This window comes from Ictidomys tridecemlineatus, chromosome 4, assembly GCF_052094955.1.
Source record: "Ictidomys tridecemlineatus isolate mIctTri1 chromosome 4, mIctTri1.hap1, whole genome shotgun sequence".
Lineage (NCBI taxonomy): Eukaryota > Metazoa > Chordata > Mammalia > Rodentia > Sciuridae > Ictidomys > Ictidomys tridecemlineatus.
In genome coordinates this window covers 191,014,159-191,041,079 of record NC_135480.1, presented here as the reverse complement: position 1 = coordinate 191,041,079, position 26,921 = coordinate 191,014,159, and the positions used below count along the sequence as shown (strand labels likewise).

At 58.1% G+C, this 26,921-nt stretch overlaps 1 protein-coding gene across 10 annotated transcripts in view; it reads right to left on the bottom strand.

Moving 5' to 3' along the window:
• Window positions 1-26,921, bottom strand: part of Col27a1 (collagen type XXVII alpha 1 chain) — a 121,373-nt gene that overhangs the window by 84,985 nt on the left and 9,467 nt on the right. For 9 of the 10 annotated variants that reach the window (XR_013438254.1, XR_013438255.1, XM_078048023.1 and 6 more), the window contains exons 3-7: window positions 24,460-26,198; window positions 16,883-16,936; window positions 13,040-13,093; window positions 3,129-3,182; window positions 1,807-1,860 (exon numbers count right to left, since the gene is read on the bottom strand). Coding sequence is in view for 8 of the 10 variants with exons in the window: in XM_078048023.1 (XP_077904149.1) it covers window positions 1,807-1,860; window positions 3,129-3,182; window positions 13,040-13,093; window positions 16,883-16,936; window positions 24,460-26,198 (1,955 nt within the window). In the remaining 2 variants the exon portion in view is untranslated. The remainder of the gene's footprint in view (window positions 1-1,806; window positions 1,861-3,128; window positions 3,183-13,039; window positions 13,094-16,882; window positions 16,937-24,459; window positions 26,199-26,921) is intronic. The other variant, XM_078048026.1, reaches the window with a different exon arrangement.

Here is a 26,921-nt window from a genome sequence, read left to right as displayed (position 1 = left end):
GTGAAGTTAGCCAATCCCAAAAAACCAAAGCTGAATGTTCTCTCTGATATGTGGATGCTGATCCATAAGGGGGTGGGCAAGGAAAGAAGGGAGGAACTCTGGATTGGGCCAATGGGAGCGGGAGGCGAGGGGGCATGGGGGCAGGAAAGATGGTGGAATGAGACCGACATCATTACCCCAGGTCCACGTATGACTGCACAAATGGTGCGACTCTGCATCGTGTACAACCAGAGAAATGAAAAGCCGTGCTCCATATGTGCACAATGAAAAGAAATGCACTCTGCTGTCATGGATAACTAATTAGAAAAAATAAAAATGTTAAAAAAAACCCTCAGTGCTCTGGAGATCAATGAGGATGCTGACCTCACCTCTCCCTCATGTCCCTCGCTCCCCAGGGCTCCCACAGAGATGATGAGAAAAGCCAGCATAGGGCAGAGTGGCCACAGCGGTCACTGGAGGCCTGTGGGGAAGAGACTGCCACGGCCCTCCTGCTGGACCCCGCCACTAGTCAGGCTCTGCTTGCTCCCTCTGTGGGAGGGTGACACCAGCCTGTCACAGGACCAAACTCCTGCGTGTTTGCCTGGGCCAGGGCCAGAGGGGAACTCAGAGCCAGTGGCTTTGTCAAGTGGTTTGCAGCCGCACGAGGCTCTCCCTCACCTTACAAGGGTGCCTCTCCCTGCTCAGGAGTGGGGTCCTCTGGGCTGGGGCTTGTGGCCTCTGCGGACACATGCTGAGAGCAGGGAGCCCCGGGTCCCCTGGAGGAGCCGGCCCGAGTCTGTTCTCTCCATCTCCAGCCACTTGGCCAGATGTCCACCCCATGCAGAGCGAGCCCACCGCAAGCTGCTTTATGAGCCGGGACGGGAAGGAGCCTTTTCCACTCACACCTTATCCATCAGAAAGTGCCAGAGTCCAGAGGGAACAAGTGGGGAACAGGAGCACCCAGGGTCCCCTGAGCCAGGAAAGGCAACGCCTCCTAGCAGGCAGACTGCCACGGCCCTGTCCAGTGCTGGCCTGAGATGTGAGGCACGGCCTGCTGTGGCCATGGAAAGTGGAGGGGAAGGGGAGGGGGCTGCAATCCTCCAAGACCCTTTTTGCCATGGGGACCCTCACAGCAAGGACAGGTTGGAGCCAGAGTAGCGACAGCTGCCCAGAGGAGGACCAGAAGGCCCAGAGACAGGGTAGCTGCAGCCGAAGCCGGGAGCCAGGGCAGCAGCTCAAGATATGGCCGAGGCCCCTGTGTCTTCTGGTCAACTCATCAACAAGGGGGGTTTTCCTTTCCAAGGTCACCCAGCCAGGAATTGGCACGGGGAGAGGAGAAGAATCCAGGTCCAATGACCACAGAGCCCACCCCCAAGCTCTCTGCTCCTGGCCTTGCTCCTAGGTCCCAGATCCCCAGGCCCTGGGGGCTCAGGAGGGAGACCACTGTCCCTGCCTCTATTTCTGGTAAAACAAGGGACACACAGGCCCAGGCCACTCGGCCAGTGGACAGAAGAGCCGGAGCCAACACAAGTCCCCAACTCCCTCAAGCATCCTCGAGAGTGGCCTTCCTGGGAGTGGCCAAACCCCAAGGAGGAAGCACAGCAAACCAGGGACAGTTCTTGTCACACCTCATTGACCGTGGTGGAATGACCCAGCTCACACCAAGGGCCCCCTCCTCCCAGTGACACGACCCTCAGAAATCTCGCTCACATCCCCCACAGTGTGCCCTGTGCCCCAGGGAGCTGGGCGGGATCCAGGGAGAGCAGGTGACCCACAGCGCTCTGCCTGCAGCCCCAGCTCATCAGCAAGCCCAGTGCCCGGGCGTACCTTTCGTCCCAGAGGTCCCGGATGGCCGGAGAATCCAGGCAAGCCCATGTCGCCCTGCAAGACACAGACAAGGGGGTGAGACGGGGGTGGGAGTGCGACACTCTGCACTTGACCATGACCTCCAAGGCTGGTTGTCTCCAGCTGTGGAGGTTCCTGGGGGCCTCGGAGGAGACCCAGGGCCACCGAGCAGGGTGAGAGCAGAAGAACAGAGTTCCCAGTTCCCCCTCGACTCATCAGCTCCACGAATCCTTGTAAGAACTGGGCCTCGACAGAAGATACCCTCTGGGGAGTGGGTTTGACCCTAGAACCCTGGTTGAAAACCACACCCTGCACCGGTGAGCTTCCCGTCCTGCTCCAGAGACGCCTACCCAGGGCAGGGAGTGAAGGCTGCCGAGCAGGGGGCATGTCCACCACCACCATGAGACCTGAGAGCAGCCGCACAGGGGCAGGAGAGAAGCCCAGGCCCCTGGGTACCAATCCCATTCCACCGTTTACCAGCTGCGAGGTCCCAGGGGGCCCCATGTAGAGCCTCTGTTTTCTCATCTGCAACCTGGGCCCACCTGTCCTGGCTTAGAAGATTGTAAGGAGGACAGATGGGAGTATATGTGGACACCGTCCTGGACCCCAGGTCACCCAGAAGGAGAGGCCTTGGCAGTGAGGACGTGCAGCGCTGAGCCGCATCAGTCGTGAGCTGAAGCACAGCGGGGGCCCTGGATGTCAGGTGGCTCTTGGACCCCGTCTGGAGGGAAGCAGGGCAGGCCCGAGCGGCGTGAGGCTCAGAGGGCCTCAGCCACAGCTCGGGGCTCCCTCTCCCGACCCATCCTGTGCTCTCTGCCTGCAGATCCCCTGGAAGATGGCGTCCTCTGCTCACAGCGCTGCTCCCCCGAAGGTAAACTTGGCAACGTGGGAGCTCCGAGGGCTTAGCCAGGCCCCTCCACCCCCAGAAACCACAGGCCCGTCTGCTCGTGTGAACAGCCTCAGGGGCTTGGAATGTGTGCTGGGAGCTTCCTGGGCCTGGGCTGCCAGGAAAGTTCTAGATGCCAGGATCACCTGGCAGGTCCTGCAGAGAGCCCCACACGTGTGTCCCGGGGAGTCTTTTCCGATTTTCAGGGTGAGCCCTAGCAGCAGGCACGGGAGGGGCTGTGGGCCCAGGATTGGGAAAAACTGCACTTCAAGGGGACTCCAAACCACACCCATGTTCTTAGACCCTGCCACCCCCCGGCCTTCGTCAAGAATGGTCTCTGCCAGGACAGTCCCGCAGGGGACAGCAGGTTCACTACGGTCCACCCCTCTTCCCTCAGCACTGGGGTCCCTGGACCTACCTTTGCCCCATCGAGGGCCTTGCCTGGTGAGAGCCCTGGGTCCCCTTTCTGTCCCTGAAACAGAAACAATTCTGCTTTGGCCACCAAGGCATTTGGAGAGAATGTCTCCCCACAGACCCTTCGATGGCCTCAACGGGTCCCCATCCATCTCCCCACTCACACCCCAGAGGGCCTCCTGCATTGCACTACTCCCCTGCCCCCGCGCCCTCATCACTCCCACTGGCTCCACGTGCAAAGCCCCAACTCCTCCTCCCGGCTCTGGATTTTTCATAACCTGGTCCCATCTTTGCTCTCCTGATACACCAGGCCCACAGGGAGGGTCCCTGGTCTATTCCCGGGACACAGTCTCCGGCTGCGTCCTGCCAGCTGCCAGGCCCAGGCTGTCACCCTCGTAGGAAACCAGTCCCATTGACAGTCATGTTCCTCAGCACACGCTGCAGTGTGTCCTCCCCACCGCAGAGCTCGGGGCCACATACAGGTGACCAGTCTGTCATGTGTGTGGTTGGGACAGTTTCCTGCCCGGCCCCTGGGGCTCTCAGGGCTACTGAGAGTCATGACCAAGGGGCACGAAGATTCTTCTCAGTTTCCCAGCCACTGAGTCACATCTGCACAGGAGGCTCCCTAGGTGACGAAGCGGGCAACTGAAGAGTCACCACCCTGGGACACATCTGAGGAGGAAGAGCCACCTGAAGCCCCGGATGAGGCAGGACTGAGACTCAACCCTGCACTCGGGACCCCCGACCTGTGTTCTGGGAGGCCCTGGACCCCATGAGTTGGGGTAGGCCATGAGCTGGGGGAAACGGACAAGCAGCGGGTCCCCGCCAGAGGCAGGCACTCTGTGCCTAGTGTGCGGTCCTCCTAAGGACCCTGGCCCCGGGGAGGCTGGGGCCCAGGGCGAGGGCCCAAGTTCAGCTGCGTCACTCAGAGTGCCCCCCAAAGCGCTCCAGCTCCTCGTTGGTCAAGCCTGATTAAATGACTCGGGAAGCTGCCCTTGGAAAGTCGACCCACCCTATGCCACTTCTAGGAGCTCCCGGTCCCCTTACCCCTCATCCCCTCATTCCAAGCTTCTCTTTGCCTCGGCTGGTCCCAGAGTCCCAAGTCCTAGGACGAAGGCCTGGACCTGCCACGGAGTCACGGTGGAACCCTGGGCAAAGCTCCTCACCTCTCTGAGCCTCAGTTTCCTCGTCTTTTGGATGGGGGCCAGGCGCCTCCCACACACACCCATACACTTCCCGGGTCACTAGGAAGCCACCCGGGTGGCAAGGGCCACCCCCCAGGGGAAGGCAGCTGGGCCAACTCTACTTAATTCCCATTGGATTCTTTACTCTGTCAGAACTCAGACCTTCCAAATCCAGACTGTGTCACTCTCCCAGGAAATTGTCACTTTCTGAACTGCAAAGAGTTTCCCAGAGCGACGGGAACAGCCTTCCGCTGCTCACCTACTGTGTGCAGACGGTGCTAGGCATGCAGTCTGCATCCACCGCCTGTTCGGGGGTCTGGAGAAGCGAGTCGGCCCGGGCTGAGCCGGCAGGTCGGAGGGACGGCCAGCGACAGGGCTGGATATTTCTCCACACACCGCCCTGCCCTCTGCAGCTCCAGCCCTCAACCGCTCCGGGCGGACGGCCAGCCTGCTGTGCTGGGCCCCAGAACTCAGTCTACCTGGGCCCACCAGGTCGACTCTGCAGAACCCGTCAGGATCTACCTGCCCTGCAGCCGCTCACAGAGGCCCCCCTCAGTAGCTCAGGAGCCCGGCCGCATGCCTTTTATGTCCACCCTGCGAGGCCAGGCCCAGGGCTCGGAGGATTCCCATGGCCAAAAAAGGGCTGCAGCTTCCCTCACCCTTCCCGGCCCACCTCAGCCTGCAGCCGGGAGGGAAGCTGGGCTAGACAGGTCACAGGGGGCTCTTCATGTATCCTACTCGGTCATTTTACCCAGAGGGGACACTGAGACCCAAAGAGATGACAGACTTGCTCCCTGGCCCTGGGTCCTGGTTCTTCAGGGTTTTCCCCCTGCGTTCTCTGCAGCCGGTACAGAGCTTGAGGTGTGATCCCAGCCCGGGCATCAACGAGAACAGATGTTTACAGAACATCGACTGCAAGCCAAGCCTGGAGGTTTACCCAGGGACTGCCGTGACACAGACCAACAAGCTCGTGCCCATGGAGACTCTCCAGGGAGAAACCAGACAGAGCAGTAATGACAGGAGCACTGGCATTTGTTGAGCCGTCCTCTAAGCCCTGCCGTGTATTAACTCATTCAGTTCTCGAAGCTCAGGGGCAGGAACTGTCACTAACCCCCTAGTACAGAAGGGGAAACTAAGGCAGAGCAAGGCCCATCATTTGTCTGAGGCCAGACGTGCATGTGTGGGATTCCGATGCAGGAGGCTCTTTACACTTCAGCCCGTTGTGGTGAAAAGCCTCAACCATCCATCGGGCAGACAGGAGGCTGGGACAGCTGGCCCCTGAAGTGGTGAGATCCTGCAGAGACTCACGGCTCAGCTGAGGCTGGAGAAGACAAAGAAGAGCCAGCCAGACGAAGGGATGCTCAGGGATGCTCAAGGGACCTCCGGTCAGGGGAAGGGTGGCTTCTGGGACAGAGAAAACTACACGCCTTCCCAGCCAGCCTCCTACAAATGCCTCAGTGATTGATAGAAGCATATATAAAGTCTAACGGGTCATTTACACCTTGGTGACGATGACAATCTGGTCACCAGATGCATCTCTGCAGCCAGCAAGTCCGTGAGACCTCCACCAAGTCACTTTCCCTCTCTGCATGGGGAATGGTGGACTTCTTCACAGAGTTTATGGGACCAGAAGGTCATGGGAACTGTGCCAAGCTCCTTTCCTGCAAGTATAATGGGGAGATGAAAGAATAGAAGGCTCCAGGTGGCCGTGGCCCAGAGAGGGGCCGAGACAAAGGAGGAATAAATAACAAAAGATTGGAAATTCTGGGATTGAAGCCTCCTGTATAAGTCATCTCTGATCTCAAGTACCTGGCACAAGACCTGGCTCAGAAGAAGCACCCTAAAATTGTTCATGAACAAGCAAATGAGCAAATGGGAATCTCAGAAGATGGCAGTAGAGATGGGATTGAGTCAAATCTGATCCAATCCTAGAACTTGCTCTGTAGAGTCCCACTATTTCTAACTAGTATTTCATAAGTTTAGGAATTCTGGCCAATGCAATAAGGCACGAAAAACAAATAAGATGGGCTGGGGCTGGGGCTCAGCAGTAGCACACTTGCCTGAAATGTGTGAGGCATTGGGTTTGATTCTCAGTACCACATATAAATAAATATCAACAACTTAAAAAATATTTTAAAAAGAAAAACAAGATCTACTATCCTTTGAGAGGAAGGAAAAAAAGTATGTCCTTTACAAACTACATTAAGTGCCTGTCCAGAATATTCAGGAGGCCTGACTGAAATGCCAGTAGAACTTATAAGATAATTCAGTGAAGGGGATGGTCATAGATTAAACACAAAAAGTATTAAATATACAAAAATCAGGACTTATCTTCAATAGCTGAGACCAGCTAGAAAATATAACAGGGAAGAATATTCCAATAATAACAGCAGAAGAAACATAAAATTTCTAAGTATAAACTTAAAAAGAAATGTGCAGAGATTATGCAATAAAAGCCATAAAAGTTTACTAAGAGATGTTTAACAAAGTCAACCAAATGGAAGGAAAGCCAAGTGGGTAGACAGAAAAAGCTAACATTTTAAAGATGTAATTCATAAATTAATACATTTATGAATTTAATATAATTCCAGTAAAAATCCCATGAGGGATTTTTTTAAAGAAAATTAAGATGGCCATAAAGTTCATATGGCAGAATTATTTTAAAAGAAGTTAAGGGAGACATATAGTACAAAGATAGCAAATGTCAAATAAAATATTATTTTGTTAACATACAAATATACAAGTGGAGCAATGGAACATAATAGAGTGAAAAGAAGTAGATACTTGTCTCAGAGGAGCAAAGGTTGTTTCCTAAAGGGTTAACTATTACAGGAAGACAATGTTAGAGCCCTGCCTCATACCCCCCACTGAGATTAATTCCAGATGGTTGGAAATTTTTAATATAAATGATATTGTGAAATAACCAGGAATAAAAGTGAATACTTATCTGATCTTCAGATGGAAAAGAAATTTCCAAGCATAAAAGCAAAGTAGGGTTGGGGGTGTAGCTCAGAGACAGAGCAGCGCTTAGCATTTACAGCGGGGCCCTGGGTTCCATCCCCAGCATCAAAAGCAAAAAAGTAAATAATTTTAAACTTTACCTATTGGTAGGTCCCTCTGCAAATCAGCTGACATATGATAAGTTCCTAATAAGTGTTAGCTATTATTTTTAGTTCAAAAAAAGGGGATAATACTTCCATTTGTGAAAATCATCATGAATACTCTTCAAAGGGAAACAACAAATTTTTGTAGAGTAGGTGAAAATTTAATAACCCTATGGATGAATGTAAATGAATTCTACAAGTTGATAACAAATGACAACATCCCAATTCTCCAAATATGCCCAGCCATAAATGGTAAAAGACAAATGAAAATAGACATAAGAAACACATTCACCACAGATGATCAGTGAAATGAAAATAATACTGAATTATCTTCTTTTAATGTTAGCAGCAGCATGAATTGGTTCAGCCTTTCTAGAAGGTAGCTGCTAATGGACTAACTGTTGCATGTTTGTATAGACATTAGGTGGAAGGCATGTTATAAATCATTCACGTGTATGTGTTTGCGTGTATTATGTCTTAATGTATATAAAGATACCCCCATCTCTCCCCATGGCTGAATCCTCAGAACCATGCTATAAGGTATGAAGTATTATTATCCCATTTTACAGATGAGGAAACTGAGGGCCTATATGTTTAAGTACCTTGCCCAGAGTCATCCACCCAGCCAGGGATGGAGCCAGATTCAAACTCAGACACTCTGGCTCTTGGGACCATGCTAGCTATGTTATTATTATGAATTTATCCTGATGAAATAATTAGAGCGTCCACATTCATATACAAATCATGTTCTTCAAGATGCTACTTATAAAAAAAAGTTACTTGTATATTAATAAAAAGAATTTATAAAAAAGGAGATCAGTTAAAGACAACATGGGATATTGATGTTGGCCGGGCCACAAGCCATCAAAGCCCGTGTGGGGGAAGCCAATTTAATAAGCGGGAAGGCTCCTGGTGAATGTCAAGTGGGGAAGGCCAGGCGCAGCTGGGCGCAGCGGGTTCACGGTCACTTGGAGGAGCCAGGAGGGCCCAGCAGCCGGAGGCTGAGTTGCCTTGTGACTCATGTCCTAGAGCCAGCAGCAGATGCTGGGTTGCTGGCTTTGTCACCTACTAAAAATGTAACCCTGGGCAAGTTACCTAGACACCTGGAACCTTAGTTTCCTCACCCATACAATGGGGCGATAACACCTGCCCTACAAAGTGTGTGACATTCTCCAGCAGCGCCTGGCAAAGCTGCTCAAGATGTCCTCGGTGCTACTCATGGTCAGGGCCACTTTCCTCTCCATTCCTTCCAGACTCTTCCACACGGGCCTTAATGGCATGACCTACCTCAGTCATCAGAGGAAGGGGAGAGGCCCCAAGGCCTGAGAAGGCGTAAAGCTGCCTCCACCCACTCCCACCAGCTCAGCCAGTGGCCACCTGGTCACCAAGTCCTGCCCCCTGCCACTTTAACTTCCCTGGTGCCCTGAGCCCAGAGTAATTCTGGCCAATTCAGAGCAGAACACTGAGCCAGACCAGCGACAGGGCAGCAGCTGCCTGAGAGCCAAAGCACTACTGCCCCGCCCCACGGGAGCCCCGCCCACTCCTGGCCCCGCCCACTCTGCCCCTGCACAGGGACACTTGTGAGTCCCACCAGACGGTGTTCCAGCACCAGCACCCCACCAGGGGAGCACAGGCCAAGCCGTACTTCCTGGACAGCCTGCACGGCCCTCTCACACCTCCCCAGATCACGTCCCTCTGCCAAATCCTTCCCATAGTTTCCTGCTGCTCCTGGGATAAAGTCCAACAACCTACCAGGCCTGCTGCCCTCCCTGGCCTGTCCCTTTCCCTGGTCACCCACTGACCTTCAGAGCGTGGTTCAACCTTCCCGTTCTCCGGGAAGAGGCCCTCACCTCCTAGGTCAGATCATTCCTGGGGCAGCCTGGGCCTCGCCCAGGAGCCCCAGCCCCTAACCACGAGTCTTCTCCATTCATTGATGTGATTGGCTTGTTCTCTTTCCTGTTTGCCTCCATGGTCCACTAAGGCAGGGACCAGGCCTGTCTGCATCCTTGAAAAACCAGGCACATGCCAACGGCTGACCCCTGGGCCAGCCCTGCTGTGCCACAGATGGCCGAGACACTCTTCAGGACAACCCGACACGGCAGCTACTCTCACCACTCTACCTTTCCAATGAGGAAACGAGGCAAGGGAAATTCACACGATTCACCCAATCACAGAACTCGGAGGTGACAGAGCTGGGATCTGAACTTGGCCCGTGGGTCTCCAGGGTCTGTGCTCTTAACCACTGTTCTTTCCTGAAGGGACAGCTCTGGGCCAATGGAAGAAGGGCATCCACCCAGGGACTCACCCTGAGCCCCTGGGGTCAGCCACCACGGCCATCCCAGGGGCCAGTGTCTCTGTTTCACACTTGGGGTCCCTGAACTCAGCTCCGGGAAGAAGCTGGTGAGTCCTCCCGTCACTGGACAGGAACAGGGCAGGTGTGGGTTTGTGGCACCTGGGCACAGCCTGGGCTCTGCAGGGGGCAGATGCGGTGGGAGCCCAGCCTGACGGGTTTAGCCGTGGAGCCCAACACAGCTCCTTCCCAGGCAAACCCCCCGGGGGCCGACTTAGCCTCAGCCACTGCCAAGACAGCGACCCCAGAGGGAACCTCAGCCTTTGACCCTTCACTGCTCCCAACCTCAAGAGCACAAGATCCCTTGCCTTTCCTCAACCCACCTACCTCTCCCCACTTGAGGCAGGGCACCTTCAGCCCACAAGGGGATTGGTCTTAAAAGCCGAGACCTTGCTAAAAGTGACTGCACCGTGGCCAAGTCAGATGAAGGGCCGCTCTGGTGGCAGCCCTGCCTGTTTGGCTGATTTCTGTGTCCACAGCACCTAGTAGGTGTTCAGTGAAGGATAGATGGAAGGGTGGTCCAGAGGCAGCTCTGGAAGCAGACAGCATACAGAAAGTGCAGGGCCTTGGGCAGGCCAGCTCTACAGCCCCACCAGGTCACCGCCCAAAGGCTCTGGTGAATAACAAGGACCCTCGGCAGAATCCCACCCATGCAGATACGTGACACTCATTCAGCCTCGGCCAAGCCACCATTCCATCCAGGGAGACCCTCTGCTTTAACCTATCCTGGTCATGCCACCTTCACATCAAGGACAGCCTGGGCCTCCCACCCTGGTCTGGCCTGGGGCCACCTCTGCTCGCTGCAGGGCTCAGGGTCAAGTGTCCAGGCAAGGGCATGACCCTTACTTACATCCACTTGGCATTTCATCCAAGTCCCCGTGGGAGAAACAGCAACTGATTCCAGTGCATTCTCTGAAACTCTTCTGTGACACACACATTGCTTGACACTCACTCTCTCTATGGCCTGGGGACAGTCCATCAATGGCTTGCATGAAGCCACTTGACCTTTGCAATTGAGTTAGCAAGGAATGACCTTGGGGCTCAGCCAATGAAGCTGGAGTCCTGTCCCTGAGTCTAAGTCCACAGGTCCCAGCTCCAGGCGGTAGCAGAGCTCACCTGCTAGGGACCAGCCTCAGTGGCCACACTCCGAGCTGCTTCTCCAGTGGAGAAAAAGCTGGCGGCAGGCCCCTTCCTGCCGTGGCACGTCTGTCAGCAGGCTGGAGTGGGCTGCTGCGAGCCTGGTGCTGAGGCCTGCAGTGCTCAGAGGTTGGCCAGAGGGAGGAGCAGACGGGACGTCGGCTGCCAGGGTCAGGGTCAAAAGCAAAGGGTCAGCCTGGAAGCAGGGGGAGCAGCCCCACACAGAACAGCAATTTAAACAGCTGCTGACCGTCAGCGTGTTGAGACGCCCATGACCTCAGGGAAGCAGACGTCTCCTCTCTCTCCCATCTTTCCCCCTGACCCACGGGGACAGGTTCCTGGACAGGGTTTTTTTGTTGTTGTTTTTTGGTACTAGGATAGAACCAGGGGAGCTTAACCACTGAGCCACATGCCCAGCCCTGTTTTGTATTTTTTTGAGAGACAGGGTCTCGCTGAGTTGCTTAGGGCCTTGCTAAGTGGCTGAGGCTGGCTTTGAACTCTCGATCCTCCTGCCTCTGCCTCCCCAGTCGCTGGGATTACAGGCGTACACCACCGTGCCCAGTCTAGACAGGGTTTTAATGTGTCTGGGTCTCAGCTTATAAATGGGTACAGGACCCCACACTCTATCTCTGGGTCTTTGTGGGGGATCAAATGGGACAAGCCAGGTGGAGTGTGGGCCCAGTCCTGCACATAGTAAGGCTTCAGTGGAAGGTGATGGGGGGTCATCATCGCTGTTTGCCTTATTGGAACCCAGAGCTCCCCAGACAGCAGCTGGACACAGGACAGCTGAGAGCCCCGTCACTCACCTTCTAAGGAGGGGTCTCAGCCCAGCCTGGCCAGGGTCACAGACCAACAGGGACCAAGCCTGCTGCACCCCATGGCAGCTCTGGACAAGGGCTCTGCCCAGGATGCAGGCGGCTTGGATCCGAGCATCCAGGGCTACTTATATGTGGCTTTGTCCACAGCAGACAAGCTGATGGGCGGAGGCGCCTGCTCCTGAGGCGGAGAGCGCAGCCTGGGAGGATGCTGGGCGGCTCGCCCTCCTGGGGCCAGCTAAAGGCTCTCCTTCCGTCTCTGACCTCTGCAGTTAGTTGCATTAGCAAAGCAGGACCTCGGGCCTGAGCCAACCAAAGCCCAGGGGCGCTCTTCACCTGGCCCCGCCACAGTGGACACAGGCAGGCCCAGAGGCCCCTGAGCAGAGCCCCGCAGCTCTTCCTGGCCTGGCGCCCGGGACCCTCCCTCAGCACAGAAGCTGTTCTCTGAACTTCAAGACTCTGCATCTTCTTCCCTCCCGCTCCCCATCTCCTGCCATTCCTGAGACTTTTCTTCCCATGACCTAGCTGTTCCCGCCCATCTCTCTTCTTAGCACTCCGAGCTGCTCACTCCATACGCCGCCTGGACAACACGACCCCTGCCCAAGCTCTAGGAACAGGCCAGAGGTCAGCAGCCAGGGTTTCCTGTATCCTAAGAGCCCCAGCCACGAAGGTCTCACTAAAAACAAACCAGAGTATTCTAGGAAGGCTCCCTGGGGGAGGTGGCACTTCTGCCAACCCATCCCCCTACCCTGGCTCCATCTCCCGAGTGAGTTCCAGAATGTCTCTCCATGAGTGACCCCTGGCTGGCTGGATGACAGGTTCCCAGATGCAACATCATCTCGGTCCTTCTGCTGGGTTCCAGATTCAGTCACTCAGGCCAATACTAGGAAGGCACCCCTTTCCCCGGCCACCCTCACTTAGCATCCGGCGATCTTTCCAAAGCACGATGTTTATACACCCTCCCCAGCTCCAAAACGGACACGCCCCCCCAGAGTGTATCTCATACCCTGTGAAACCTGCACTGCTCACAGCTCTGCCTCTCTGCCTGCGCCCCTGGAGGCCCCAGGCCCAGCTGATTCCTCACGCCCTGTCCCCCAGCCGGAAGCCAAGCTCCTGACTTCTCACTGGGTCCCCAAACAAGTACAGGGCCCCCAGACAAGTACTGGGCCAGCACTGGGAAGGCTCAGGGTGTCTCTGGCCTGGGTGAGAATCCCCTGCAAGACCCTGCAGCCCCTCCACCAGAGGTCCTTAGGAAGCACCCCAACACGGTCCCAGCCCCGGCCCCCACTCCATGGCCACTCTCCAGGCCCCACAGAAATACTCACTTTGGCTCCAGGAGGACCGGGCAGGCCGGGGTTGCCATAAGGCCCAGGGGGACCCTGAAAGGGGAAAGAAACAAAAGGTGAGAGAAAACAGAAAGCGGTCCCACCTCCAACAACGTCTGGGACCTTCCTTCTGACCACCAGGAACATCTTCTGCTAAAGCCTACGTGGCCATGGCTAATCACCTCCGTGCCTAGCCCTGCAAGAGCACCTCCCGGATCTTATCTCCTTTCCAATTAACGCGTGTGGCATTACTTTGGAGAGAGGAAGTCAATGCTAACAGAGGTTTGTAACTGTCTCGGTCACTCAGCTGCTACTGGGCAGAGCTGGACCTTGACCTCTGAGTGCAAGCCCTTAACTTCTAGATTCTGCCGCCTCTCCACACCCTCTTGGCCTGGCCCCATCCGCCCTTCCCAGTTTCCTCGAGCTCACGCCACACTTAGCTATTTGCTTCTCTCCAACATGCCCGGTCCTGCTCTGCTCACCACCTTGGACATACCCTTCCCGTCATGGGGCACGCACGTCTTGCCCATCCACCCTTTCTGACCGGAACCAGACCCATCCTTCAAGACCTGGCTCAAAGGCCTCCCCCAGCCTAAAGAGGCCTCTCCACCCTTTGGACTCCAGCTGGACTTTTGTACGGGGTTTTGGGGTTCAGAGCTCACAGAGGGTGCACCTGACCTCTTTGGGACAAGGGTGCATCGCTGTGGCCACAGCACATGGCCAGAGCTCCCCTGAGGCTGCAGGGCCTCCAGGGACCCTGAAGCAGGACCCAGACAGTCCAAGAGCTTCGGTCAAGGTTGCAGAGCAGAGCTGCGGCCTGTGGGAGTGGGGTTTCGAGTGTTCGTGCTCAGACCCAGTTATTCGTAGCACTGGAGCTTCCCGGGCAGCTCTGCGTCCCCCCAGCAGCTGGTTCCTGTCCTGTCCACTTTCTCCAGCAGGAGCCTGGCTGCTTTCCTCCAGCAAAGCCACACAAGCCCTCAGAGTCAGGCCACACCAGGGGTCTCTGCCCAGCAAGAACAGTCTGGGGCAGTGGGGGTGGGAAGGGGCACCTGGAGGGGTTACTGTCCCCAGATCCCACTGGCTGGGTGACACAGGCCCTCACCCCAGCCCTTCTTGGTGCATCGGGGTGGCCGTACAGACTCGCCGTCTTCCCTCCTCTCTGAGGCCCGCTCCCCAGCTGCAGCCGGTCACATTCCATCCGAGGCACCTCCCTCTTCCTGAGGCCTGAACTGGGACCCTCCCCTTCTCTGAAGGCTTCAGGAAAGAAGAGTGTCCAGAGTGCACTCGGCCTGGGGAATGGTTAACTGCCACGTGTGACCCTCCTGCAAGGACCAGCCCTCCCACCCCCTCCCGCCAGTCCACCAAACACGGAATCCTGGCGCACAGATGGAACACGGATGTGGCAAGCCCTGGTCCTCAGCCTGCGACTTCCCGGTCCCAGCCTCAGTCTCCCATCTCTCCCGGGAATGACTGGGTCCGGGAGGTCGCTAAGGAATCTGGAAAACCTACAATGTTCAGCCCAGGGGGATCCTGGGTCTGGCTGCAGAGCTCAGGCTGGGGGGGGGGGGTTGGGGAGGCTCCCTGACACCCAGCTCCCTTCCCTGGGACCAAGGTGGGCCCTGCAGGGCCAGGAGTGGCTGCCTCCCCTCAGTTGTGCCCCCAGCTGCCCCACAGATGGGGGACTGGAGCTCTCAGCTGCCCCATCTGCAGCCTGCGAAGGTGGGGGCTTCCTGCTTCCCTGCCCCCCCCCCCCCGGGCCTTCTCCAGCCACTGCCTTGCAGAGAGACGAGGCCCATAGTTGACTGGAAGCCAAGCAGACTGATTCTATAAATGTCGCAGCCCAGGGAGTGGGTGCAGGGAGGGCTCAGGGATTCTCCCACATCCTCGAAGGGCTGGGGGAGTTCATGGAGATGGGAAGGTGCAGGTGACCTCAGATAAGACCCCGTCCCTCCCGAGGCCCAGGCCTGCCGTCTGTGCAGGGCAGCCTTGGGGTTGCTGAAGGCAGCTTTCTATTATCTTTGGAATTTTCTGATCTATGGAATTTCCAGCATAGAAACAGGATGGTGGGGGTGGACGGCCAGAGCCAGAGGCACAGCAACGGTCATCGCCCGGGTCTGGGCGGGACTGTGGGCAGGCCTTCCCGTGACCCCAGGGTTCACCCACAGGGAAACTGAGGCCAAAGAGAGGAATGGGATTGGCCTAAGATCCCACAGCTTCGGGGAGAAAATGCTCTTGACTTCCAGGGTGGAAGGCTTTCCAACCATTTTCCCAGCCCCTCTCCCACCCCCTCGGCCGGGCACCGTGGAAGACAGAGGGGAAAATCAGGCCTGTCTCCAACCTGGGGAGCTCACTCCAATAGATAGAAAACGGCGCCCGGGTCAGACTGCCCGGCTCAACCCGGCTCTGGCATGTACTCTCACTTCGTTGAAAGCGGCTGAAGCTCTCAAGCCTTGGATTTCTCAGACGGGGGATGACCTGGGAACCTACTCCTCAGAGGCTCAGGAAACTGCAGTGAGATCATGCCTCTAAGCAAAGAGCTCAGGGTCAAGGAGAGTTTTTAGAGCGTGATCCGTGTCATCCGGGGCGGCAGGTACATGGCTGCAGAAACTCTGGGGAGGGGACAGTCTTCAGAAAAGGAGGTGGCATTGGATCTCAGCCATAACTGGAGGAGCCGCTTGCAAAGGAGGGCTGCCGGGTACAGAGGAGGGTCCAAGCAGAGGTGAGGGGCTGGAGGCCCCAGGGAGAGCTTGGGAACGGGGGGGGGGGGGGAGGGCAAACTGCCGGGGCCTAGAGGGCAAGGTCAAGGGGCCTCATGCTGGTCCAGACTATGAGATCCTACGGCTGGCAGGGCCCATGACACCTGTGTGTCCTCAGCTCTGGGCATGTGCTTCCTGGAAGTGCCAAAGCCAAGAGGAAATGTGGCTTCAGACAGCAGATTCCAGAGCCCTGGGCCCAGACAGCACAGGGCCAGGTCTGCAGGGAACGAGGCTCCAGTAATTGCATAACCAGAACCAGCGCTAAAAATATGCCCCAGGCCGCTACCTCTGCCAGGGCCTCACCAGGCACCCAGCGTGGGAAAGGCTGATTCAGCCTGACACAGACGCGATGCCATTGGTCCCTGTCCCTCAGAAAGGGGCAGGCTTCCCTCTTAAGGGTCCTCCAAGTGTCCCAGAACATGAATAAGAGGCTAGACTCCAGGTCTGGATTGGAGAGACGCTGTTTGGTTTTTCTGGTCCCTAAGATGTGAGTGACCAAGGGTCGGGGCTGCGGGTGGGGGTCAAACAGGCACCATAAATGACATGCAGGGCCCAGGCAGAGGTGCTGTTGTCACTCTGAGGCTTGGGCCAGCTCCTATCAGCCCCGCAGCTCAGCCCAGCTGTCCTCCAACCCCCCTCCCAGGACGGGGAGCCCAGCCCCTCCCTGGCAGGGCACATCCAGTTGACGTGTTGACGTGTCAACATCCCTATCCCAGGATGGCCCTGGAGAAATGGGAAGACACACGCAGCTGTCACATCCTCCCCAATAAACACCGAAGCCCGTCAGCTCAGGGAGATGGTCTTCAGGAGCCCCTTCCCCACCTCAGGCTGCAAGGGGTGAGGCCCAAAGTGGGCAGCTGAGGCCCTGAGCGGTCACTGCTGTCCCATGCCATGTCGGTCCACAGAGCAGCCCCGGGAGCCCCAGGCCCCCGCCATGCCCACAGTGGAAAGCAGGGGGTGGAGAGGGAGGGACGGGGAAGGGCCTGAGGAGACACAGCAAGCTGGGACTGGGGTGGGGGGTGGGGGGCAGGAAGACACAGGCCAGAGAGCCACCCAGAGATCCAAAGGACAGCGTGTGATCACTCACCCGAGGTCCCCGTGTGCCGGGAGGTCCAGGTAGTCCAGGCAGCCCAGGGGGACCCTGAAGAGACAAGAAGACAGTGTCAGACAGGGCCAAGTGGCAGCCAGGAAGGGCACCAATCAGCTCTGGGCATAGAAACCTGTGGCCCCGGGGAGGGTCCCTGAGGTCACCGCCCGGAGGAACTCACACTCCTGGGTCTTCCAGGCCTTTCAGAAAAGCTACCACGCCTCCCCCGTCTTGGAAGCCCTTGTTCCTTGTCACCCAGCTGGCTCCGGGGGCTTCCCTAACCCCTTCCCCAAGTCCCCTCCCCTCCCCTTTAAAGAGCACTGTGTTACTTGAGGAAATATCTGCCTAGAAGCCCGTTTCTCCCACCACATCATGGTCTCCTCAAAATAAAAAACTAATGGGATCTGAGTCATCTCTCCTTCCCCAGGGCTCAGCCAAATGTTTGATTAAATAAAACAGCAAGAAACCTCAGAGTTCAGCCAAGTTCTCTGCAGAGCCAAAGCAGACTAGGGACTTGGCCAAGGTCACACCAAGCATTCTTGCACCCTGGAGAGACCGTGAGCTTACACACACAGGGTTTAAACCCCCCATCATCTAGTAGCAAAGTTAGGCACAGTACCACATATCACCACATAGTTGTTGCAGATTTTATGGCTCTTCTTTATTTTTGCAAAAAAGTGGGGTGCGACATTAGGTGAAACTTCTTTTTAAAAAAAAAAAAAATTGTTCTAGTTGGGTACAGTGATGCCTGTAATCCCCGTGACTCAGGAGGCTGAAGCAGGAGGATCGCAAGTTCAAGGCCAGCCTCATCCTAAGCAACTTAGTGAGACCTTATCAAAATAAAAAATAAAAAGGGCTTGGGATGTGGCTCCATGGTTAAGTGCCCCTGGGTTCAATCCTGGGTACCAAAACCAATTTAAAGCTTGTGCTAGTATTACTTAAAAATCATTTATTACTAAACTTTGGTGCAAGATGAGGATGCGTGGAATATCTGTGAACACGTACTAACGCAGTGGCAATGACTCCATGGTGAAATATGGTAACCAGCCTGTGCCTGGAGAAGGAACCACACACCCCACATGGGCTGTTTCAAGGATGATGAGACTGTCCGTGTCTAGTGCAGTGTGTGGTACATACTGGCACTGGAGTGTCCCACCATGTCCACCCTTTACCGTGGCCCCTGCAACAGCGCCTGCGGCCTGCCTGCCTCCACTCTGTCCTCCACACAGCCTCACTCCCTTTCCCAAGCCACTCCCTTGCTCAACAACATTTAATGGCTCCTCATTTCCCAAAAGAGAAAGAAGGCAAGTTGGGCATTTAAGATGCGCACCTGTCGGCCCTCACCTCCCTTCCATTCCCACAGAGAGGGAGGAGGCGAGCCGACTCAGCTTCCTTCTACTCCTGATTTTCAGAGCCGGGTACTCTATGCAATCCCGTCCACCTGAGTCTCCAATGTTCCCCTTTAAAATGGGTCCAATCACTCCTGCCCCGTCCACCCCGAGGAGCCAACGAGCATTAACTGCGGTGCCTGGTGTGATGAACTGGGCCTGAAGCCTTCGAAGGAAGCCAGGCTTTCGAGGATGTGTGAGGCCTGGGGAATTCATTTGTTTCAAATAACCATCAGCGAGATTCCAGGTTTCCTGCCCAGAGTTAAAATGGGCCGCGTTGAGAACTCAGCCCGCTCTGGTGGTAATTAATCCTGATCTCACGCTGGGCAGCCCGGCTGGCCTGGCCTGGGAGCACCATGTGCTTGTCGGCCCCTGAATAAAACCCAGAGAGATCCAGACGGGCAGCTACGGGCACCAAGGCCCGCGGTCCCTGGGCAGGAGCCCCAGGGGAGGGAGGAAAAGCTGCTGCCCGGTCACCGAGGAGTCCCAGCAGCCACTGCACCTCTGGGTTCCTCCAACCAAGCCGGCCCCCGGGGCTGGGAGGACGGACTCTAGTCCCACACCCAGGCGGGTCCCAAGGGCTTGGGATCCGGCCAGTCCACCCTCCGGTCCCCCCAAGCTGGCTTGGGTGCAGGAAGCAGAGTGCAGTGTGGGGGTCCTAGGCTCACGTTGGGCAGCACCCCTTCCCAGCTGCGCGGTTTGGGGGAAGCTCCTTCCAGTCTCCCAGGCTCGCTTCTCAAAGTGTCAGATGAGGATCGTGGTAGCACCTACCCGCAGATAATCTATAAAACGTGCTAATCCTGGTGCCTGGCACGCAGTGAAAGCTCAGAAAATGAGTTATTTCTGTTAGGCACACTCCTGGAACTGGCCCGCTCGAAAGTTTAATTGCCCCCCTCCCCCACTACTGCCTCTGTTTTGGAGAGAAAGCCAAAGATGTCCCTCCTTAGAAGACTGTTCTTGGCCCAGTTCTCCCAGATGACCCAGAAATAAAAGAAATCACTGGAGGATACAGCTAAGCATGGCTGGAAGTATACAATACCCTTTCAATGGATAAGAAACCAGAGAGGGACTCAGAGAGGCAAAGTGACTTGTCTAAGGTCACACAGCTAACAAGAGGCAGAGCCGGGGTCATTGGACCTGTTCTCCTACCATGGGCAACACTATCAGGTGTGTCTCTGATGAAGTATGTGGCCTTAACGAGGTCCCTCCCACTCTGTGTTCATCTGGCAAAGGAACATTCTAGAGCCTTCCAGACACAGGCACTTCCTGAGCTCTGGGGGCCAGGTAGAGACAAGAACAGTCAAATCATTTCCACCTCGAGGAGAAGGTCAAGGGCCAGAGGAGAGAGGAAGGGGCAGTTCCGGCTACGGGGCGGCCATAGCTCAAAGGCCTGGACACTCCCTCTTGGCATCTGTTCTGCCCCAGAAACGGGGGCATCCAGGCTAGAGTCTGACCTCACCCACAACATCTGCAGAGCAGACTCCGAGTGCCACTCAGGACCCGGGGCCAGCCTGGTGATGTCAGCTCACAGCCCAGCTCCCTGACATGGCAGCGCCGGCCCCCGCTGCGGGCCTGCCGAGCCCTCCACCCACCGCCAGGGCCAGGGCCACAGCTGTCCGCAGGCCCGAGCGCCCCTGTTAGTGCTCACTTTGTTCGCGGCCTGCGAGGGCGGACCCCACCCCCCGGGGCCCCTCGGCCCTGGCCCAGCCCCTGCCTGTTCTGCACACAGCGGAACATGCTGCCGCTACTTTCCAGGGCCTGAAGCCTGAGCGGGTGGCTCCGGATGATTCACGGGCCGGGGTGGGATTTTCCACTCCACACCGCAAACAACAGGGCCTCTGAGAGGGCCCAGGGCTGAGGGGGCGGACAGCGGGGGCTGTGGGCCGCCTGGGGGAGGGGGAGGAGACCTGGGCTCTCTGGGTGCACGCAAATGGCCCCCTCCGGGCCTCCCCCAGGGTACTGGCCTCCCACAGCCAGGCCCGGGGAAGCCCATCCCTCGGAACAAGTCCCCCTTGTGTCCGGCTGAGCAGCCCGCCCGCCAGGCCTTGCCGAGTCTGTGCTGGCAGGCACCTCCCCTGGCAGCTGTCAGGCCAGGGGACCGTTTACAGGCCTGGGATTCGGGGACGGAGTCCAGGCCGGGGCGTGCTCTCTGCCATGTGGCCCTCTCGGTCTCGGCTCTGCGTCTGTACCTGACGGGGTGGGCAGGAGGTCTCCAAGAGCCCCTCAGACCATCTGAGCTTACGGTTATTCCCAAGAACAGCTGGGTCCAAGTTCCTCAGTAGGAATCCAGCACTGAGTGGCCCCGTGCGCGTCCCTGGTCTCCCGGGGCCTCTGGGCCTCGGTTTGCTCAGCTGTGAAGTGGGGATGGCGCCCTGTGTGTGGGTTGTTCTCCCTTTGCCCTCGGATCCATTCTGACCCTGGGAGCCAACCCCCCACCAGCTGGCCCTGGTCCCCTTGCCTCCAGCAGATGGGCCAATGGGAGACCCAGGCAAGTCCAGAGACAGGGAAGGGAACATGTCATTTCCCCCTGCTGCGCTCCGCTGCGGCTGGTGTCAGCTCTCCCAGGGACGGTCAGGCCTGGGTGTCAGGACCACATCCTGTAGGTAGGACCCAGCTTCCTCCCAAGCTGCCTGCACCTCTGTAAATAGCCTCCTAACCTCTGCGGGTAGCCCTGCGCCTGGCCTGCAGCCAGTGCTCCAGCAAGTAAACCACCCAGCACACAGTAGGCCTCCACCTCCTGGGGCCCTTGCAGGGGGGAAGTTTCTCAAGATCTATCCCCAGTTTCCAACCAGGAGCCGCCAAGAGGACCCGAGGCTGCGGCCTTGGGTGGGGGTGTTACAGGAAGCAGCAAACAAGTCCAGGAGCTCGGACAGACCCTGGGCGCGGAGGTTCTGGCGCTGGGTGCCCCCCACACCCCTTCTTACTGAAGCCACAGAACCCTGAAGGGTAAGTCACGCTGTGTCCCTGTTTTACATGGACAGAAACTGGGACTCAGACAGGGGACGTGACTGCCACCGCACCAGACCCCTAGAAGCCTCTCCATCAACACAGCGAAGACCGGATGGACGGCTAAGCCAGCGGGCAGCTCCCGGCCAGGCTGTTCTGCCTGCTCCCCCGTCCTCTCGGCCTCTCACCCAGGAAGCGATTCTGTGTGACCTCCAGGAGCCTGGCCAGGAGTTGGGGCAACCTGGTCCTTGAGGGGATGCATTTGTTTCTTGGACGGTTACAGAGCCTCTGCCGTGAGGTCCCCAGCCCAGGCTCCCCAGGGGACACTGCAATAAGAGCAGGTGCATTCAGATGCCAGAGGCCTGACGATGGGTAATGAGGCTAGGGCACCCCCTCCCCGTGGGGCTTCCGGGAGCTTCCCTGCAGCTCTGGGAACTGCCCTTGCCCCCAGCTCACCTGGGCCCAGGTTTTCCCCCTCCCCCTCCTGGGCTCCCACAGAGCACCTCGCAGAGCCCCTACCAGCCCTGCAGGCCCTGGGAACCCCAGCCCGGTCTCAGCCAGCAGCCCTGCACCCCACCTAGACCCCCACTCATGCACACTCCCCAGGGGAGACTGAGCCTGGGACGGGGAGGAACTCCCAGGTCACTCTGGAAATCAAGCTGAGATGGCCCCGTGTGCTGCCCCCTGCTGCAGCTCCCTGTGTGGTGTCCCAGCCAGGCCCCAGGCTGACCTCCAACACAGCACGTGGAAGCTATCATCCTGCCGTCCACAGAAACCGAGGGTCAGAGTGGACCAGTCACACTAGGAGGAGGTGGAGCCAGGACTTGAACCCAGGTCTGCATGTCCCCAGAGCCAGGACAAGGAAACCCTGCTGCTGCTTAGATCCTGAAGGCCCCCTCCGGGGTGGGGAGAAGATGAGAGAGGACAGAGAGAAGGGGAGGTCACATCACTGCTCAAAGGTGACACTGGTATCTGGGGGGAAGGAGAGAGCTGTTTGCCACCTGCCACACGGTGGACCAAGATTCTAGAAGCTTCTTGGTCCCTCCTGGAGCACAAGGGGCAGGAGGATGGGGCAGCACGGGGTGTAAAGAAGGGTGGCACCGAGGCGGGCTGATGTCCTCCCTCCTGCCCTTGTGGTCAGGATGGGAGGGGCAGGAGGACCTTGGAGAGGGGCAGAACCAGAGCTCCCAGCTCCCACGGGAACCTTCTGGGCCTCCCGGCCAGGTCCTCCATCTCTCCCTCCCCGGCTCACCCACCCGTCAGACAGGGATCAGCAACACTCCCTTTCCCTTGACTGGCTTCCACCAGGGGCCAGGAGACGCTGGGCAGGAGGAAGTGGCTCAGCAACTTGACTCACTACCAAAGCAGAACATTCTGTGGATTCGGAGCCCTTCCTCTGAGGCCAAGGAGGAGGCCTGACCCACCTGTGAAGCCCTGATGTGACCCGGAGCCCCAAGAGGACACAGGGAGAGGGATGGAACGCACTGGTTTCCCAGTGGAGAGTCTGACCCTCTTATGGGCTGTGTAGCCTTGAGCAAGTCCGGGCCCTCTCTGGGCATAGTCTCCTACCTCTGCACCTGCCTAAGTTAGAGGATGCACTGAATAATCCCTAAGCATCTGTCCACGGACCAGGTTGATCCAGTACCTGCTTTGATGAAGGAGAAGCTCAAGAGGAGGTTTAGCAGAAGGTGACCCAAAGCCCTAAGCCCCAGGGTAAAACAACAAATTGAGCCTAAAATAGGCCCCAGAGCCAGATTCTATACCAAAAAAAAAGTTCCTATTCCAGTTCTGCTCAGCTAGACCTGGCCTCCCTTGCTCCATACCTCATGTGGCCTTGGGGGGGAGAGCTGGCCTCCTCCACTGAGCTGGGACATGCTGTGTGGCCAGAGCAGGAACCCTGGGCCTCCCGATGTGCTGTTGAAGGGAACAGTTCACCCGCTTCTGACCTCACTGCAGCCCGGGAAGCTGAGGTGTCGGTGCCCAGGGCGGCCGGGGCCAGAGGCGGGCTGCTTGGCCTGGGGATGAGGAGTTCCTCACTCTCCCCTCCCTCCACTGCCAAGTTCAGAACGCGGAGCTCCCAGGCACGTTGACATAACCGCATTGCAATGCGTCGCGTTCCATACGGTCGACAATATGGTTATAATAAAGGCGGACGCTCTGTCCCCTTGGAGACAGGCTGAATAAATATTATTCCTAATGATTATTAAAACTCATTAAGTGTGTTTGCAAGGCCTGGGAAGTCCCCGCGCCGGCCACTGTCTCCACCTGGTAGGGAGCCCTGACTTCCAACACAGCCCAGGGGGAGACCCCACTCTGGGGGGGAGGGTGGAGGCCACCGACTGGAGGCCATCTCCAAGGAAGGAGGAGGACAGAACAGGCCCGAGTCTTCTGGAAACTCCATCCCACCATTCCCCACCCGGAGGAATTGGCCTCCAGCTGCGGGAAGGTCGTTGCCCCTGGAGACGGTCCCGGCAAGCCAGAGGCAGCGACCCTGAGACCATCTCCCGCACACGGAATGCTCTCCCTCATCCCTTCCTGTGCGCTCCGGCCCCCGCTGACCTCCCTCAGCCCCAGCTCCGCTAGCAGGGCCTGCAGAGCAAATGCCCACAGGTACTGGCCAGACAGCTGGTCGTGATGGGTGACAGGCCTGGTCTGCTGGCTCAAGTGGGAGGAGTGGGGAGCCTCGGTGACAGAAGGTTTGTCCTATCTAACAGGGCCGCCCATGGGTCCCTCGACCACCCACTTTCCAAGAGAAATTGGTCCCCAAGACTTTTATAAGACATCTCTCACGGTTTTAAAATACTAGTCACTTAGTAAAGCATACCGCACGTGCCAAACCAAACACAGCCAGAGCTACTCACAGCTGACCTCTGCCCCCAACTCCCAGGCTGCCGCAGAGCCTGCTGCTCACCCAGCTCGCTCGGCCGGACCCGGGGCCAAGAGGTCAATGGCCTTCCTGAAGCCACTAGACCTTTGCACAGGTCAGCATAGAAAGACCTCCGACCTGAGCCAACCAGAGCTCAGGGCTGCCCCTACCTGGGCAAGGCCTCAGACCCGAGTCTGGCTCAGTGGACAGGAACCTGCAGCAGGATGTGCAGAAGGAGCCCATGGCCCGGAGGAGTCGCCCAGGGTTCCAGTGACGACTCTGCCACCCCCGCTCCCCTGCCCTGCTCAGGAGCAGCCTCTTGACCAAGCTGCCCTCTGCCCTCCTCGGGATGCAGCACGCACCCCACCCACACTTACCGGCAAGCCGCAGTCTCCCTTGGGCCCTGGAAGCCCCATCAGCAGGGGGAACGGTGTGGGTCCCTCCAGGTGAACCAAGGAATAGCCGCTGCTCGTCGTGGGCCGGGCACCGGAGGACAGGACTCCCACGGGGGCCGAGACCAGGGCCGGGGTGGTCTGTCCACTGGGCGGGGACTGCCTGGGACTGGCCCTGGTGGTCGGGTCATTCAACAGGACATCCCCGGCTGCCTTCCCAGGTCTGAGGGGGACGGGCTTCTGGGGACCGCTCTTGGGTCCGGCTTTCTTGGAGGTTTCTGATCCAGTGGGTTTCTTGCTTCCGGCGGAGACGGAACCAGGAAAGCGAGTGGGGGGTACAGTTCTGGGAGTTCCAGTGCCCAAGACTGAAGCCACCATCGTGGCTGGTGGCCGAGCTGCTCTGGGAGGGCCAGGGCTGGTGGGTGGCGGAGGTCTGCGGGTGGCGGTGAGGGCAGAGGCTGGCCTCCTGGCAGGGCTGGCTGGCCTGGCCTCAGCCGGGGCTACTGTGGAACGGGCAGTGGGAGGCAGGGGCCGGGTGCTGGGGGCCGGAGGCCGGGCCACGACAGGGTTCCTCTGGGCCGGCTTCGCAGTGGGATGGGGGACTTTGACAGGAGCTGGGCGGGGAGTGGGTGGCGCGGGCTTCTGGGTGGGCGAAGCTGTCTTAGTGAATGAAGACAGAGCGGCTTTCTGGGTAGGATGAGGGCTTTTCTCAGGGGCAATTGAAGGAGAAAGGATGGAAGGCTTGGTGGAGGGACTCTTAGGGACCTGGGTGGCTGTGACTGGCCATGGTTGGGAAGCCGCGGGGTGAGTTCTGGTGGAGCCAGCCAAAGAGGCAGGGGGCAAGTGGGGAGGGACTTTACTGCCTGACCGTTTGGCAGGTGGCGGTGGGGTCCGGGCTGGGCCTCCCACAGGGGCACGCGGGCGAGGATCTGAGGGGCTAGTTCTTTGGGGTTGGGTGGGCCTGGCGGGAGCCACTGTCACTGCCGGCCCCCTGCCTGCTGGCCGTGAGCCCAAGGCAGGTGTGGCAGTGGTCAAGTTCGCCAGGCCTAGCAGGGCCAGGTCACTCTGGAAGGTGAAGGGTCTGCTGGAGTCTTGGGGATAGAGGGGTCGCAGCTGGGGCCAGTCCAAGCCAGCCTGTGCACACTGCTTCCTCAGGTGGGCGCAGTAATTGTGAGCGACCCGTGTCACGGGGTGGATACTGAACTGGCAGAGGGCCCCTTCGAACTGGACAGCGCGGGGGCTCATCTTCCCAAAGAGGAAGGTGCCCTGAGGGTCAAGCGTGGGATCCCTGTGGAAGGGCAGCGGGACAGGCACCCGGCGCTGCCCGCAGGCCGTCACCAGAGTGACCGTGCGGCCACGGAGCTCGAGGGCCAGGTGGTGCCAGCGACCATCGTGCACGTCCAGGTCGAAGGCCACGGAGCGCCGAGGCCCCAGGTGGACCACGGTCTTGCCGGGGAGGAACTGCAGGCCCAGCTGCAGCTCATGCCTGCGGCTGCGGACGGCGAAGAGAAAGGCGTGGTTCACCCGGTGGGAGCAGAGACTCAGCACCAGAGCCAGCTCCGCGCCCAGGGCCGCGGGGACCAGGGCGGCTGTGGGGGCCTGCAGCCGGGCCCTCTGCGTGAAGATGAAGCCCGACTGGAACGGAATGACCCCCGGGGTCGCGGGGCTCCGGCCGCCCCCTGGCTTCGTCCAGCTGAGGCCCAGCCGCTGGAGGACGTCCACATCTGAGAGAAGAAGGGAGAGGACATCTGAACACAGCGCTGTCCCCTGCCAGGGGCCGAGGGCGCTGCACTGGGGCTGTCAGGCACGCACCGCGACCCCTTGTCAGGCTGCATCGTCCCTATCACAGCTGCAAACACAGACCTCCCGGTTCAAATCCCGGCCCTGCCACTTCCCGACCCTGTGGCCTTAGTGTCTCAGTTTCCCCCCTGCAGAGGTCTCTGCCTGGGTGGGTGGGGCAGGCTGAGGAGCTGACCTCGGCCATCAGAAAGGTGACGTGCGCTGACCCTTCCCCCAGCGTGGCTTTGAAGAGAGCAGGAAGACTCAGGTATCCCTGCAACCTCTCTCCTCTGGGGAAGCTTGTGGACATCTGACTGTGGTCACATCTGCCCCGTAATTACGTTGGCGGGGTTTGCCAGAGGGAAAGGAAGGTTCCGGAATGTTTATGGAAAGCCTTCCTGACCTTCTCTCTCCCGGGTCACTTGATCTCCTGCAGTTGGCTGAGCTGCCAGCATCTGCAGAAGCCGGCTCCCGGGCTCCCGAGCTCCGACTCTGCGGGGAAGCGGAGGCTGCCTCCAGAATTTCCATCGGGGTCAGGGCCTCGGGACTCTGCCCAAGTGTGCTGTCCCATCTCTGTGTGAAGGCCATGTCGGGGCTGGGATCCAGCACCGGGCACTTAGTCGGGTCTCAGTTAGCAACCGTGAGATGGACGGAGGGGTGGGGTGGGG